This window comes from Elephas maximus, chromosome 12 (assembly GCF_024166365.1).
Source record: "Elephas maximus indicus isolate mEleMax1 chromosome 12, mEleMax1 primary haplotype, whole genome shotgun sequence".
Taxonomy (NCBI): Eukaryota; Metazoa; Chordata; class Mammalia; order Proboscidea; family Elephantidae; genus Elephas; species Elephas maximus.
The window spans coordinates 56,040,673-56,056,057 of record NC_064830.1 but is presented as its reverse complement, the minus strand read 5'-3'; the positions used below and the strand labels follow the sequence as shown (position 1 = coordinate 56,056,057).

Here is a 15,385-nt window from a genome sequence, read left to right as displayed (position 1 = left end):
ATCCTAGAGAAATGAGAGTCTTCACATGAACGATATATGCACACCCATGTTCATTGCAGCACAGTTTATAATAGCAAAAAGATGGAAGCAACCAAGGTACCCATCAATGGATGAATGGATAAATAAATTATGGTATAGTCACACAGTGGAATACTATGTGATGATAAAGAACAACAATGAATCCGTGACATGGAGGAACCTGGAAGGCATTATGCTTAGTGAAATTAGTCACTTGCAAAAAGACAAATATTTTATGAGACCACTATTATAAAAACTCAAGAAATAGTTTAAACAGAGTAGAAAATATTCTTTGATGGTTACCGGGAGGTGGGGAGGGAGAGGGAAATTCACTAACTAGATGATAGACAAAGACTATTTTAGGTGAAGGGAAGGACAACATACAATACAGGAGAGGTCAGCACAACCGGACTAAATGAAAAGCAAAGAAGTTTCCTGAATACAGCTGAGCACTTCGAAAGCCAGAGTAGCAGGGGCGGGGGTCTGGGGACCATAGTTTCAGGAGACATCTAGGTCAATTGGCATAACAAAATGTATTAAGAAAGCCTTCTGCATCCTGCTTTGGTGAGTGGCCTCTGGGGTTTTAAACGCTAGTAAGCAGCCTCCTAAGATGCATCAATTGGTCTCAACCCACCTGAAGCAAAGAAGAATGAAGAACACCAAAGACAGAAGGTAATTATGAGCCCAAGAGACAGAAAGGGCCACATAAACTAGAGACTCCATCGGTCTGAGACCAGAAGAACTAGATGGTGCCCGATGATTGCCCTGACGGGGAACACAATGGAGAATCCCTGACGGAGCAGGAGGACAGTGGGATGAGGACCACAAATTCTCTGAAAAAGACCAGACTTAATAGTGTGACTGAGACTAGAGGGACGCCAGATGTCATGGGATTGGACTGGACTATAAGACAGGAAATGATACTGGTAAGGAGTGAGTTTCTTGGTTCAAGTAGACACATGAGATTATGTGGGCAGCTCCTGTCTGGAAGGGAGATGAGAGATGAGAAGGCAGAGAGGGACAGGAGCTGGCTGAATGGACACGGGGAATACAGGGTGGAGCGAAGTGTGCTGCCTCATTAAGGGGAGAGCAGCTAGGAGTACCTAGCAAGCTAGGTATAAGTTTTTGTATGACAGACTGTCTTGATTTGTAAACTTTCACATAAAGCACAATAAATATAAATAAATAAATAAGAATTTTATGCATGTGTTCCATAGATTGTTTCCAAAAAAAGAAATGTTTTAAAGTAGTGAATTCTAACTCTATGCCCTATGACCACATTTCCATAGTACAGAGAGAGTTGGTAAACTTTTTAAAGGGAAAATTTGGACCAGAATTATTTTTACTAGTCTCCTTAAAAGGGTGTATATGTAGCCCCCAGCTTTTGATTACCAAAGCTTATGTGCTCTCCATTAAAACAAGAGGAGGAGTGTCTGAGGTGTGAGCACTGCTAATGCGACTTTGGACTTTGGGCGGGTCACTTAGCAGATGTATGAAGTCACACAGTCTGCAGCCTCTTTGCATTGCTGTTTTGTCTCCTAATGTATATTCAGTAACAAGGACCAGGCCCACTCCCCTATACCAACACACGTATTATTTCATGTATGATTTATAAATGTGTAGTTTATTTCATTCATGACCTATAACATATGTATGCTGTCAAGGTATGAAGAGACAGTGGTAGAATTAACTGTACCATATTCCAAAAGGTGAAAGTCCATGTTTGCAATAGTGTATATATTTACAGTGTTTGGCTTCACACAAGCTAGTGTGGCATAATTTGTTATTGGAGGATGTTTTTTGGTTTGTTTTGTTTTTTTCACTGAGGTTCTTCATGAAGCCAATGCCCACTTTCCTGACAAATGATGTCTAGAACAAATGCAATGCAGAAATACGTTGCTTATGAAGATAATAATTTAGACCAAGTGTTACAACTTGTGGAAAAATTAAGACACTTGAGTCTACTTTTCTCTAACAGAATTAGCAGGGGTAATGTGTATGTGAAGCTCTGGTGGAGCAGTGGTTAAGAGCTCGGCTGCTCACCGAAAGGTCAGCAGTTTGAATTCACCAGCCGCTCCTTGGAAACCCTATGAGGCAGTCCTACTCTGTCCTATATAGAGCTGCTATAAGATGGAATCGACTCAATGATGAGTTTAGTGTGTTTATGGGAAATTACAGACTCCTTACTAGCTTCAGTTTCTGATCAATAATTCCTATTTATATATTGAGACAAGTTGTCTAGAGACCTCACATTCAAAACACTAGCCCTCCTTATTATCATTTTTCAATATATACATTCTATATTTCTAAATGTACATTTTATAGGACTTGGTATTTTTAGTGCTTGGTACCATACTTTTTATTTAATGAAAGGGCACCAGAATGTATACAAAGTGTTCATCAGCTGTGATTTGTATGATAAAAGGAACCAATGCACTAGTGTTGAGCTGGTCTCTCTAATCGACTAGCTTGCTGTTTTTCTCTCTGTGTCCTGTTGTTAATTGACTACAGTATATTGTTTCAGATTTATGCACTAAAAATACGATTTCTACTTCAAAGAGATCACTTTGTTACTTTGTAGCTTTTAAGCTGATGCCAAGAACTTATTTTTCTTCCAAGATAAAGTCACATCTATAGATTTTTTTTCAACTAATTACATGTCTGCCAATAAATACTTAGAGGATATATTTTATTTCAATTTATTATTTTTGTTTACGTAGTATGTCCCTAGAAAGACCTGTGAAACTGGAAGGAAATGTTTTAATGGTTTTTATTACTATTTTTTTCATTGCATTCTTTCCTTCTTTGTTTTGTTTTTTGTTGTTGTTCGTTCTCTTTTTTTTTTAATAGCTCCAGTCAGTCTGGCCAAGCATGGCAGCAACTCAAACTTGGCAAACTTCCAAGACGCTGAGGACATGCCTGACAGATGTGTCTTAGAAGAGTCTGAGAGTCCAGGTAAAAACCATTTGAAAATAGTCAAGTATAAAATGATAGATTTGACACAGCTTTGGGGTCCTTGGGAGGGGTGGGGGGAAAGGACATTGTAATGCTATTTTCTCTTAGCACCTGCACTGTCAAGTTAATGGTCACCTCCAGGGGTCACAGTGTGGAGCTGTTGTCTTTTCCTCTTTTACCAAGAATTCAGTTCAAGGAAGTACAAAGGCTGTAGGATTGAGAAGAGAAGCTGATACTATTAGTTCATTATCATCCATTTTAGGCTAAACTGGTTAATAGAGGCAGAGTTTCAAAACTAGAGAAATTGCAACATGTTAAATATTCCAAATAATGGGATCTTAGGGAGAGTCAAGCAAAGGTGGAGCGTTGGAGAGAAAAGAGATACCAGTCATCATTACGATTCTATTTACCTTTCTAAATACAACCACAACTCATGCAAACTGTGGTGAGGATTTCAGCATGACAGTAATGGATGTTGTCAGTTGTTTAGAACAAAACAAAACAAAAGAAAAAGACAACCCTTCCTCACACAATAAAATCCACTGTATGTCAAAGTTCTTTGTGTTTGTATTTGTTGAAAAGAAATAGGCCGAAATATGTTGGAAGGATCCTGTCAGAAACATTTAGGTCTGGGTTTTTGTTTCCATTTTTGTTTGAAGTATGCTCATTCATAACAACTGATTCATTTTTTAAAATTGTGTAAAAATTGAATTGCATTCCTGGACAACTACAAAACCACAAGGTGCCCAAAGTTACCTTATTATCATGAGTGAAAGAGTTAAATACCACCCCCTCTCCCCGCCACACACACTTAATATTTTCCTTTCTTGTTTTATCTGGCTGCTGTGCACCCTCTACCTTCTTGCATCTTTGTGTGCTGATCCATGTATCATATTTTTTATTCATCCTCTCTATGTCCTGTCAGCTTAGCTAAGAGATTTCCAAATCTTGTACCTTCTGCTGACAGGGGGCAGCTGCAAACAGTCCCCTGATCCTTCCCAGAGGAGAGCTACTGAGATTTAATTTTCAGTGAAAGGTATAGTCTGCAATCTATGTCAGGTCCTCTAAGTCATCTTGGAACCCCAATAGGCCCAGTGGTGGTGGCATTGTATTTCAGTCCCCTCTCCTCCACCAAGATTCCTCAAAAGATGAACTGCTGCTGTGTGCCCACTCTCAACTGCACTCCTGCTTTAACATCCCTTGGAACTGAGAAATAGCGTCTTTAGCAATGACAGAAATCTTTAATCAGCAAATTAATCCCCTCCCCGCCCCCATAATATCTAAAGGGAAAACATAGATCAGTCTCACTCTAAAAACGTGAAGATAGTGGTAACATTAAGTTTCTACCATAAAAATTATTTAAAATTAAAACTTACCTTTAGTTTTGACTAATATTGCCTAATTTTGACTAGGATTTTAAAGTATGTTCATCAAAGTTTTCTATCAACCATTTGTCCAGCAGTTAAATCCAGTGAAGTTTTTACATGAGTAAATGTTCATTGCTTCTGGTGAGAATAGATCATATTTATACCATTTCACAGGTAGAAAAAGCTTCAGCCGTCCCTTCATGTGAGTGGAATTGTACTGGGATTCAAATATGATAACTGTACCTCATTGGTATAAACAAAAGGATATATCAAAAAAGGAAGATTAATTAGAATATATAGGTTCTGATAAAGAATCTCAAGAAGTGAATACTGTTCTGTACACTGGACATCATTAAACTGGTAATAAAAGATGAATTATTCCGGCTTTTCCTCTGTCCATTCCTGCATTTTAAGACATCTTGCCTTATAGGCTGAGAAACCTCTTGAGAGTTCACTACTGGTCTCACTACCTTCCACTGAGAATTTGTGGCTTGGTTGTCATGGAGACATCGTATTTCTCCAAGAATTGCTCATATTGATCCATGGCCAGGGTAAATGGCCAGGCGAGTGTGAGGAATAAAGGGGGCTGGGCAGTACTATAAAATGGCCAGGGCTTGTGGGTTTAGAAATAAGCTCATAGCAAACACTTAGGTAAAAAGAAAGATGCAGTTTTTATTTTGTTTCAGGATTTCCTTCTGCACTTTGGGCCATTGTCTTCTTTCACTATGAACTGATAGAAACTTGTTAGTCACTTGTCATGTCAGATCTTTGGTGCTTGTCCTGACATAGCTGTCAGCCTTCCAGATCTGTGCAGTTTAGGGACACACAAAAAAGAGGCAGTGGCATGAATTATTTATTGCTCCTTGTGTGAATAAAATTCTGTGATAAGAAATTAAGACACTCCTGACAGAGGTGCTTGTTTAGTAAGAAAGATTTTGATGAGAGAGTGTAGTTCCTTTAACTATGAGCATTTGAGAGGCAAAATTCATAAAACTGCATGGAGAAAGATAAGTTTTTTATTTCTTGTGTGAATTTGGTGGCATAGACTTTCTTGAACTATAAAAATATGACTGTCCACTTCTCAGTGGCCAAAAATGAACTTCAAAATATCAAGTCATTCAAACATAGGGACTCTGAAAGTATAAATGCTACTCTGGTGGTTTAGTTACCTCAATTTGCTATGTGTGAGTGGTGTTCTTCTGAAAAGTATTAACCACCTTAGTTAAAAGAGAAAAACACAACTTGGGTTTTTAAATGGTTCCCTTTGGGAACATTTCTTCAAACCAGTAGAGTTGCTTCATTAGCTAAGCCTAGAATTATATTGGTACATTCATTATATGGAAATGAGTGCATTTAAAGCTGAAAGCATCATTCTTTATTTTCTCACCTGGAATATTACCACTTATTTTAAATTCCCTTTAACATTTCCATCTGCATGCAAAATCCCTCAGTTACAAAGTTGAATGTGGTCAGCCTTCTAACTCTAATGGATATTGACCTTAAAAAAAAAAAAAAAAAAATTGACCTTACGCAGTTTTATATATGTAATGCTAAATGACTAACGTATTTATTACATCACTTAAATGAATTGACCAGTTGCTCAAACAGCATATAGAAAATCAAAACAAAACAAAAAAATCCTTGTCACATCCAAGAACAGTTCAAAATATTTCCTCATATATTGTTCTTTCAAAATAGAGCCTTTTCTTTGCAAATCCTCTAAACATCATTTTGCTTTAGCTCCTATACTTTCATATTGCTAATAACTCATTTGCATAGATGGAGAGCAAGAGGGACAGCAAAGCACAGAAAAACTTATTTTTTTTAAAAAGCCAAAGTTGATATTTTTAAAATGTTGTTAGAAAAGTGTTAAATGCCATTAACAAATCAAATTTTTAGAATTTGTATAAAATGGTGAGATTGAATTTGTGAACTGATTCTCTTTGAACATAATGATTCTTGTACTCAGTATGTAGGCTGTTTATTTTTACATAGACATCACTGCTTCTTTAGCACTGAATTGACTAGGATGACCCATTTGTAAATAGGCTGTAGTCTGCATATAGGTCATAGTTTAGATGCCTTGTGGAGAGATTGTTCACCTGGTCTCTAGAGCATTCTACCTTATTCATCATGTGCTTTATTGGTTCAAACCGTGTACCCAGGTGAGTGCTTAGAGTCCATTACGGTTGACAAAGCAACTTTAGACCAGAGCATTCCTGTTCCTTTGACCCTGCTAGTGAACCTGGAGGTCTTGTCTGATAGGTGAAGGTTTCCCTTAACAGTGTCTTTTCTTTGGAGTAATTCATTAGCAAAGAGTTTTGATTCACAGGTGAATTCCAGATTGAATTTTCTGGCTTAGACTCTGTGAAGTCTATTTGCTTCTTCACCATCATTTATACTTTCCTGAAACCTATGGGAATAACTTTGATGTATAGTAATAGAAGTACTGAAACAACGCTGTGAACTCGCAACCCCTCCCCCACCACCTTTTTTTTTTTTTTTTTAGATTTCAGGGCCATTAGGCTTTCTTTGGCTTTTTAATATCTTGTCAGTTCTGAATCTGAAAGAAGTTATTACAAAAACAATTCAGTTTAGCCTTTGGCCTGTTAACATCTTAACTATTTTCTATACTATGATTAAAGCTCAATCCCCATTCTGAAGAAGAAAAATGTCCTTTGTCCCTCATCTTTGCTCTGATATCAATACAAATTTTAATATGGTATTCAAATTTTTAATACAAGTATTAGTGAAAAACTTTGAGCTTTTATTATCTTATTGACTTAGAAAACTAAGAATTTTGCTTCCTAGTGAATCAAGGACAGTGCACTCAAAAGTACCTTCAGCTGAAAATAGTAGTGACAAGACAGAATTTGAAAGTCCAAAAAATAATCATTCAGATAAGAGTTTACATGTCATTGTGAAGTTGTTTCTAATCAGTATTTATTCTGCCATTAATAGAATGTTTTAGTGGTTTTTATACAGCACGTTATATGTGTAGATCTATATACATCATTGTCAATCAATATTACATTTGCATGAACCTGATGAATAGAACTAGCTTTCTCACGGTATCCAGGGGATACTCCATTGTGAAAAGCAAGGTGGATTTTTTTCTTTTTCTTTTTACTATTCTGGCTCATGAATCACTGGCAAAAATCAGGTAACAGAAAGTAGGACAGATTCAGGACTGGAGTGTTGGAGATAGCTGATGATGATGCGTGAAACAGAAAAAATAAGGAATATGTGAACAGCCAACCATTCACAGCCATCAGGAACACACTTCTTATGGTTAGTGTTGAAAAAAGAAAGTTCTAGAAGAAGTAGGAGCAGTTTTAGTGGTAAAACCATATAAGCTTCCAGTTATCCTTAGCAGTACCAATTTTTTAAACTTGCCCAGTGGGAAGAATTTAAGCAACAACCTAATAATTCTTAAAATAACCTAAAATTATAGGCGAATATACATTTTTTATATGTATAGTATGCAATACTGGTTTAATTAAACCAAAGAATCAGTTTTGGGAATTTTTGTCTGTAGGAATGGGAGTTACTATGCATGGTCACATTATTATCATCATTGTGTTTAGATATAGTTAACTAAGACACAATGCTCCAATAGTTTGCTAGTCAAATTACTTTAAATCAAATGATATTTTTTAGCCTACAATTACAAGCATGGAAGTAGTTTGAGAAACAATGTCGATGTGATTCTATATCTCAAGCCATACTTCTAACATTTATAAAATTTGACCCTAAAGCTGCAATTGTGGGTTACTTTAAGAACAATTCAGCTGCTTAAAATTTATGTATATTATTAATTTTGAACCAAAACCATCATGGTGAAATTTTCACCTTTCTTGACAATTAAAAGAAAGTCAATTTATGTTAGTAATGTGTATAATTAAAATGTATTTACCTGGTAAATATTAAGGTAACCACAAAAGAAACTAACAATCCTACATACCAAAACAAAAAACAAGAAAAACATAAAGACTTAAATTAGTAATGTGTATAATTAAAATGTATTTACCTGGTAAATATTAAGGTAACCACAAAGGAAACTAACAATCCTACATATCAAAATAAAAAACAAGAGAAACATAAAGACTTAGCAAATATAAAATCAATAACAATGGAAAAGAAAATACAAAAAGAAAAACAACACAGCACAGAAAATTAGTGGAAAAAAGAAACTGTCAAAAGCACACGCACACAACAATACATCAAAATGACAGTACTAAACTAATATGTACCTATAATTATGCTGAAAGTAAATGGACTGAATACACCACTAAAGACAGAGAGTGGCAGAATGCATTAAAAAAATGCTCCATCTATATGCTGTCTATATGCCACGCACTTTAGACTCAAAGACACAAACTAAAATTCAAAGTATGGAAAAAATATATCAACCAAACAACAATCAAAAAAGAGCAGGACTGGCAATATTAATCTCTGATGAATAGACTTTAAAGTTAAATACACCACAAAGGATAAGGAAGGGCACTATATAATGATTAAAGGGTCAGTACACCAGAAGGGCGTAACCATGCACCCAAATACAGGGCTCCAAAATACATAAAGCAAACTCTAACAGCATTGAAAAGAGAAATAGCTCCACAATAATAGTACGAGACTTCAACACACCACTTTCCGTGAAGGACAGAACATCCAGAAAGAACCTCAGTAAAGACAAGGAATATCTAAAGGCTACAGTCAACCAACTTGATCTCATAGACATACACAGAACACTCCACCCAGTAGCAGCCAAGTATACTTTCTTTTCCAACACACATGGAATGTTCTCCAGAACTGACCACATATTAGACCACAAAGGAAGCCTTAGCAGAATCCAAAACATCAAAATACTACAAAGCATCTTTTCTGACCATAAACCCATAAAAGTAGAAATCTATAACAGAAGAACCAAGGGGAGAAAAAATCCAAATACAAGGAAACTGAACAACACCTTGCTCAAAAACTACTGGGTTATAAAAGAAATGAAGGATGGAATAAAGATATTCACAGAGTCAGAAGAGAATGAAAACACGTCTGACAGGAACCTTTGGGGCACAGCAAAAGCAGTGCTTAGAGGTCAATTTATAGCAATAAATGCACACATCCAGAAAGAAGAAAGGGCCAAAATCAAACATTAACCCTACAACTCGAACAAATAGAGAGCAGCAAAAGAAGCCCTCGGGCACCAGAATAAAGGAAATAATAAAAATTAGAGCAGAATTAAGTGAACTGGAAAATAGAAAAAAGACCTACATAAGTGGAAAAGCATACCTTGCTCATGGATAAGAAGACTCAGCATTGTGAAAATGTCAGTTCTACCCAAAGCAATCTACAGATACAGAAAGAGTTACAAGACCAAAAGCTGGTGCTATGAAAAGATAACAAAAATGACAAACCATTGGCCAAAATGACAAAAGAAAAACAGGAGAAGAAGCAAAAACCCAAATGAGAAATGAGTTGGGCAATATCACAACAGACCAAACTGAAATTAAAAGAATCATAACAGAATACTCCAACAAATTTGAAAACCTAGAGGAAATGGACAAATTTCTAGAAACACACTACCTACCTAAACTAACACAAACAGAGGTAGAACAACTAAATAAACTTATAACGAAAGAAGAGATTGAAGACGTAATTAAAAAACTCCCAAGGGTGGGGGGCAGAGAAAGCCCTGGCCCAGACAGCTTCACTGGAGAATTCTACCAAACTTTCAGAGAAGAATTAACAACAGTACTACTAAAGGTATTTCAGAGCACAGAAAAGGATGGAATACTCCCAAACTCATCCTATGAAGCCAGCATAACCCTGATACCAAAACCAGGTAAAGACACAACAAAAAAAGAAAATTACAGAACAATATCCCTCATGAATATAGATGCAAAAGTCCTCAATGAAATTCTAGCCAATAGAATTCAACAACATATCAAAAAAAATAATAATAATTCATCATGAGTAAGTAGAATTCATACCAGGTATTGACAATCAAAACTATGAGATACCATCTCACCCCAACAAGGATAGCATTAATCTAAAAAACACAAAATAATAAATGTTGGAGTGATTGTGGAGAGACTGGAACACTTATACACTGCTGGTGGGAATGTAAAATGGTACAACCACTTTGGAATTCAATTTGGCACTTCTTTAAAAAGCTAGAAATAGAAGTATCATAAGATTCAGCAATCCCACTCCTTGGAATAGATCCTACAGAAATAAGAGCTGTCACACAAATAGATATATGCACATCCATGTTCATTGCAGCACTGTTCACAATAGCAAAGAGATGAAAACAACCTAGGTGCCCATCAACAGATGAATGGATAAACAAATTTTGGTATATTCAAACAACGGAATACTAACAACGATAAAGAATCATGATGAATCTGCAAAACATCTCATAACATGGGTGAATCTGGCAGGCATTATGCTGAGTGAAATTACTCAACCACAAAAGGACAAATATTGTATGAGACCACTATTATAAGAACTCAGGAAAAAGTTGAAACACATAAGAAAACATTCCTTGATGGCTACGAGGGTGGAGAGGGAGGGAGAGGGAAACTCACTAACTAGATAAAAAAAAAAAAAACTAGATAGTAGACAGGAATTATCTTAGGTGAAGGGAAGGACAACACACAATACGGGGGAAGTCAGCACAACTGTAAGAAACCAGAAGCTAAGAAGTTTCCTGAACACAACCAAACACTTTGAGGGACAGAATACCAGGGCTGGGGGTCTGTGGGCCATGTTCTTGGGAAACATCTAGGTCAACTGGCATAACAAACGTTTATTAAGAAAATGTCCTGCATCCCACTTTGGTGAGTGGCATCTGGGGTCTTAAAAGCTAGCAAGCGGCCATCTAAGATGCATCAATTGGTCCCAAGCCACCTGGAGCAAAGGAGAATGAAAAAAAAAAAAAAGAACACCAAAAACACAAGGAAAATATTAGCCCAAGAGACATAAAGGGCCACATAAGCCAGAGATTCCATCATCCTGAGACCAGAAGAACAAGGTGGTACCTGACTACTACCAATGACCACCCTGATAGGGAACACAACAGAGTCCTTGGGGGAGCAGGAGAAAAGCAGGGTACAGAATTAAAATTGTAGTAAAAATACCAGACTTGATTGTCTGACTGAGACTGGAGGAGCCCCAGAAGGCATGGCTACCAGACTCTCTGTTAACCTAGAACTAAAACCATTCCCAAAGCAAAGATTAGACTGGCCCTATAAGACATAATGTTGTCTTATTTTACATAATGACATCACTGTTTCCCTGTTTTGGGCGTCTATTTTATCTTGATTTATTTTTGTGATTTCCCTGTCTGGGTTAACATCTGATTGTTCTGTCCAGTGTTCTAGTCTTGGGTTGATACCTGATTTTATTGATTTTCTTAGTATTTTTTGTAGTTTTGGTTTGTTTTTTGTGAAATCCCTAAACTTCTGTTTATCTGGAAATGTCCTAATTTCGCTTTCATATTTGAGAGACAGTTTTGCTGGATACATGATTCTTGGTTGGCATTTTTTTTCCTTCAATGTTTTATATAAGTCATCACATTGCCTTCTTGCCTGCATGGTTTCTGCCAGGTAGTCCGAGCTTATTCTTGTTGACTCTCCCTTGTAGGTGTCTTTTCGTTTATCCCTAGCTGCTCTTAAAATTCTTTATCTTTGGTTTTGGCAAGTTTGATTATAATATGTCTTGGTGACTTTCTTTTAAAATCTACCTTATGTGGAGTTCGATGAGCATCTTGGATTGATATCTTCTCATCTTTCACAATATCAGGGAAGTTTTCTGCCAACAAATCTTCAACAATTCTCTCTGTATTTTCTGTCATCCCTCCCTGTTCTGGCACTCCAATCACTAGTAGGTTATTTCTCTTGATAGAGTCCCACGTGATTTTTAAGATTTCTTTATTTTTTTAATTCTTTTATGTGATTTTTCTTCAAATATATTGATGCCAAGTGCTTTATCTTCAAGTTCATCAATTCTGCCTTCCGCTCGCTCAATTCTGCTCCTCTGACTTTCTATTGAGTTTTCTAATTGTGTAATTTTATTGTTAATCTTCTGAATTTCTGATTGCTGTCTCTCTATAGCTTCTTGCAGCTTATTAAATTTTTCATTATGTTCTCAAATAACCTTTTTAATTTCGTGAACTGTTTTATATGTGTGTCCCTTGCCTTGTTCTGCATATTGCCTGATCTCCTTCCTGATATCTTGATGAGTTCTGTATATCAACCTTTTGAATTCTGCATCTGGTAATTCCAGGAAGCCACCTTCATCCAGAAGATCCTTTGATTCTCTGTTTTGAGAGCTTGTTGAAATTATCATAGTCTGTTTCTTTATGTGGTTTGATATTGACTGTTTTCTCCGAGCCATTTATAGGTTATTGGATTAGTTTATTTTATGTTTGCTTACTATATCCTAGTTTCTTGCTTTGTTTTGTTTTGATATGCCCAAATGGGTTGCGTGAGTGAGCTAGAATGATTATTTTCACCTTCAGAGCTCTGATGTCCTGTCACCAGATGGCTAGAAGTGTTATCAGGTATATGAGCTTATGAGTCTATTCACTTTTCTTGTGTGGATTCAGCTCAGGTGTCCAGGTAGCTGGTCATCAAGTGTGTAGTACAGGCTCTGTCCTACAATCTTAGAGGGGCAGGGATGTTTGGTGTAGGTAGTGGTACCTGGTTCCAGCAGGGGGTCACACTCTGAACAAGGCAGGAGGCTGAGAACCATTCCCTGACATTCTCTGAGGAAAGCACGTCCCTGTTCCCTAGAGCATACACATGGGTGAGTTCTGCAGATGGACCATGGGCACCAAATGCTTTTGTTTGTAAGAACTGGGAGTTACCAGTTATCCTTGGACCCCTGTCATGGGTGGCTGGGTGACCTGAGTGGAGCCACCAGTCCCTAGGTACCTGATGTGGGTAGATGAGGACCCTGTTTAGTAGGCAAAGCAGTGTCAAATACCAAACACCCACCTCTCCACCACACAGCTTAAACAGTTGCAGTCTGCCAGCAAAGGCCTATTATCCATGCAGGAGGAAATGTATTCAGAGTCCATGGACCATTTATGCCCGGACAGAAGCTGCTTCTGTCCCGAGCTCCCCCGGTTAGTGAAGCTGGCAAATGATCTTTCCCCCTTGTGAATTTATTTCTTCTCCAAGTCTGGGAATGTGGCTCAGGTTGTTCAGGTGAGCCTATCTCAGGCCCAGGGAAATCAACAGCCACTGAAACCAGCTTGGGGGCAGGGTGCTCAGTAAAATATACACAAGTACTCTGCTTTTGCCGAGAGTGCCATTTTTATCTGGTTCTGGAGGTGTGAGTAGGCTGTGTGGCTAGCAGTTTCTCCCTGAGGCCGAACGCTACCACCAGCCCACCGCAGCTGCTCCCAAGAATGGTGCCTGAGGGATCCCAGCGATTTAGGTCTGATAACTCCTGTCCACTTCTGAACCTTCTCTCTCTCCCCCTGCTGCTCAGTCTGTTCTCTAACTTTGCCTTTGATGTTCAGGGCTCCTAGCTTGTCATGAATATAATCTTTTCACTTGATTTTTTTGGGTCTTTGTTTTAAGAGGGATTGCTGGAAGCATCTGGCTATTCCATAATCTTGGTCCTGCCTCTGCCTGTAAGGCATAAAATGATGCTTGTGAAGAGTATGCCTCTTAGTTCAAATAGATACAGGACACTAAATGGGCAGCTCTTGTCCAGAGACGAGACGAGAAGGCAGAAAACGACAGGAGCTGGTTGAATAGACATGGAATATCCAGGGTGGAAAGGGGTAGTGTGTTGTACATTATAGGGAGAGCAACTAGGGTCACATAACAGTGTGTGTATAAGTTTTTGTATGAGAAACTAGAGGTGTAAACTTTCACCTAAAGCACAATTTTTTTTTTTAATGTGTTTACCTGGGGCATTGATGATTTCTAAAACAAGGATATTTTTATTATATTATTGTATTTCATTTTGGGATAGATATGTAAAAGTTATAGGCAATACCTAGTCTCCTTCCTTCCTCATCCCTCCTTCTTTCCCTCCCTTCCTCTCTCCTTTCCTTCCTTCCTTTCTTCCTCTTTCTTTATTTCACCATATAACCCAAGATATCTATTTTCTTTCTAGGTAAGACAAGGCATCATTCATGGATAGTGAAGGTGTGCTCCTGCAAAGTGTGCTAAATGGAACCTTATCTACAGGATTGGATTAATTAACTAAGATATTTAAAACTCATCATTTGTTTATCATTGGATATGAGTTATGTTGTTATTGGTTAAAGTATCAGGCTGTAGTGGATTTGCTAATATGTTAGTCAGAGTGTATTGAATTGTTCATTTGAAAATACCCAGATTCATCTAATTTTAGACCATCACTGTCTAAATCACTCTATATTCCTGTTTTTTCCTTTTCTGTTTTTCCAACGCGGAATAACATCCCTCAGACACATATTTAACCTTTTTAAAGATTTTCTTCCATCTTCCCAATTCCTTGATTATGTAATAAGCAACATTAAAACTATTTGTAACACACAATGGTTTTAAATTTGATGTTGCTTCAATGTATTTAACCCCAAATTTTAACAAATTTTATGTGATCTGTTAGATTAAGATGTTTTGTTGTAATAGATGCTTTAATTTGAATCAGTCACTCTGCAATAAATCTTATCTCTAAGCATTAAATGTTGTCAACAAATAGCCAATTCTATTTAGTTATCGATTAGCCCAAATAAGTGATACACATTTTAAGAGACCAACATTGTTTAGTGTAGTTAATTTGGACTTCTAATGATGTAGTGGCTAATGTCTTTAGCTAAATGTTGATTTTGTTGGCCTTCTAAATGTGAACCAGGAAAGAGGAACCTACTTATGTTATATCATAATTGATCCATATAAACTCTTATAGTTCCCTTTCCAGAAAACTCAACCAGCAGGAATTCTAAAATATGCAAAGCAATATAAATAGGAACAGACATAAAATGCTCATCTATTAAGGCCTTTAGTGATCTATTTGCCATGATTTAAATTGTAATATTCCTG

General features: G+C 37.1%; 1 protein-coding gene across 6 annotated transcripts in view; it reads left to right on the top strand.

The window, feature by feature from the left end:
- WDR72 (WD repeat domain 72) overlaps nt 1–14,689 on the top strand; it is a 970,312-nt gene extending 955,623 nt beyond the window's left edge. For 3 of the 6 annotated variants that reach the window (XM_049903404.1, XM_049903402.1, XM_049903403.1), the window contains 2 exons: nt 2,869–2,973; nt 14,475–14,689. In XM_049903404.1, the coding sequence (XP_049759361.1) occupies nt 2,869–2,973; nt 14,475–14,530 (161 nt within the window). In that variant the 3' untranslated portion in view covers nt 14,531–14,689. The remainder of the gene's footprint in view (nt 1–2,868; nt 2,974–14,474) is intronic. The other 3 variants (XM_049903399.1, XM_049903401.1, XM_049903400.1) reach the window with 1 other exon arrangement.
- Nucleotides 14,690–15,385: the final 696 nt, after the last annotated feature.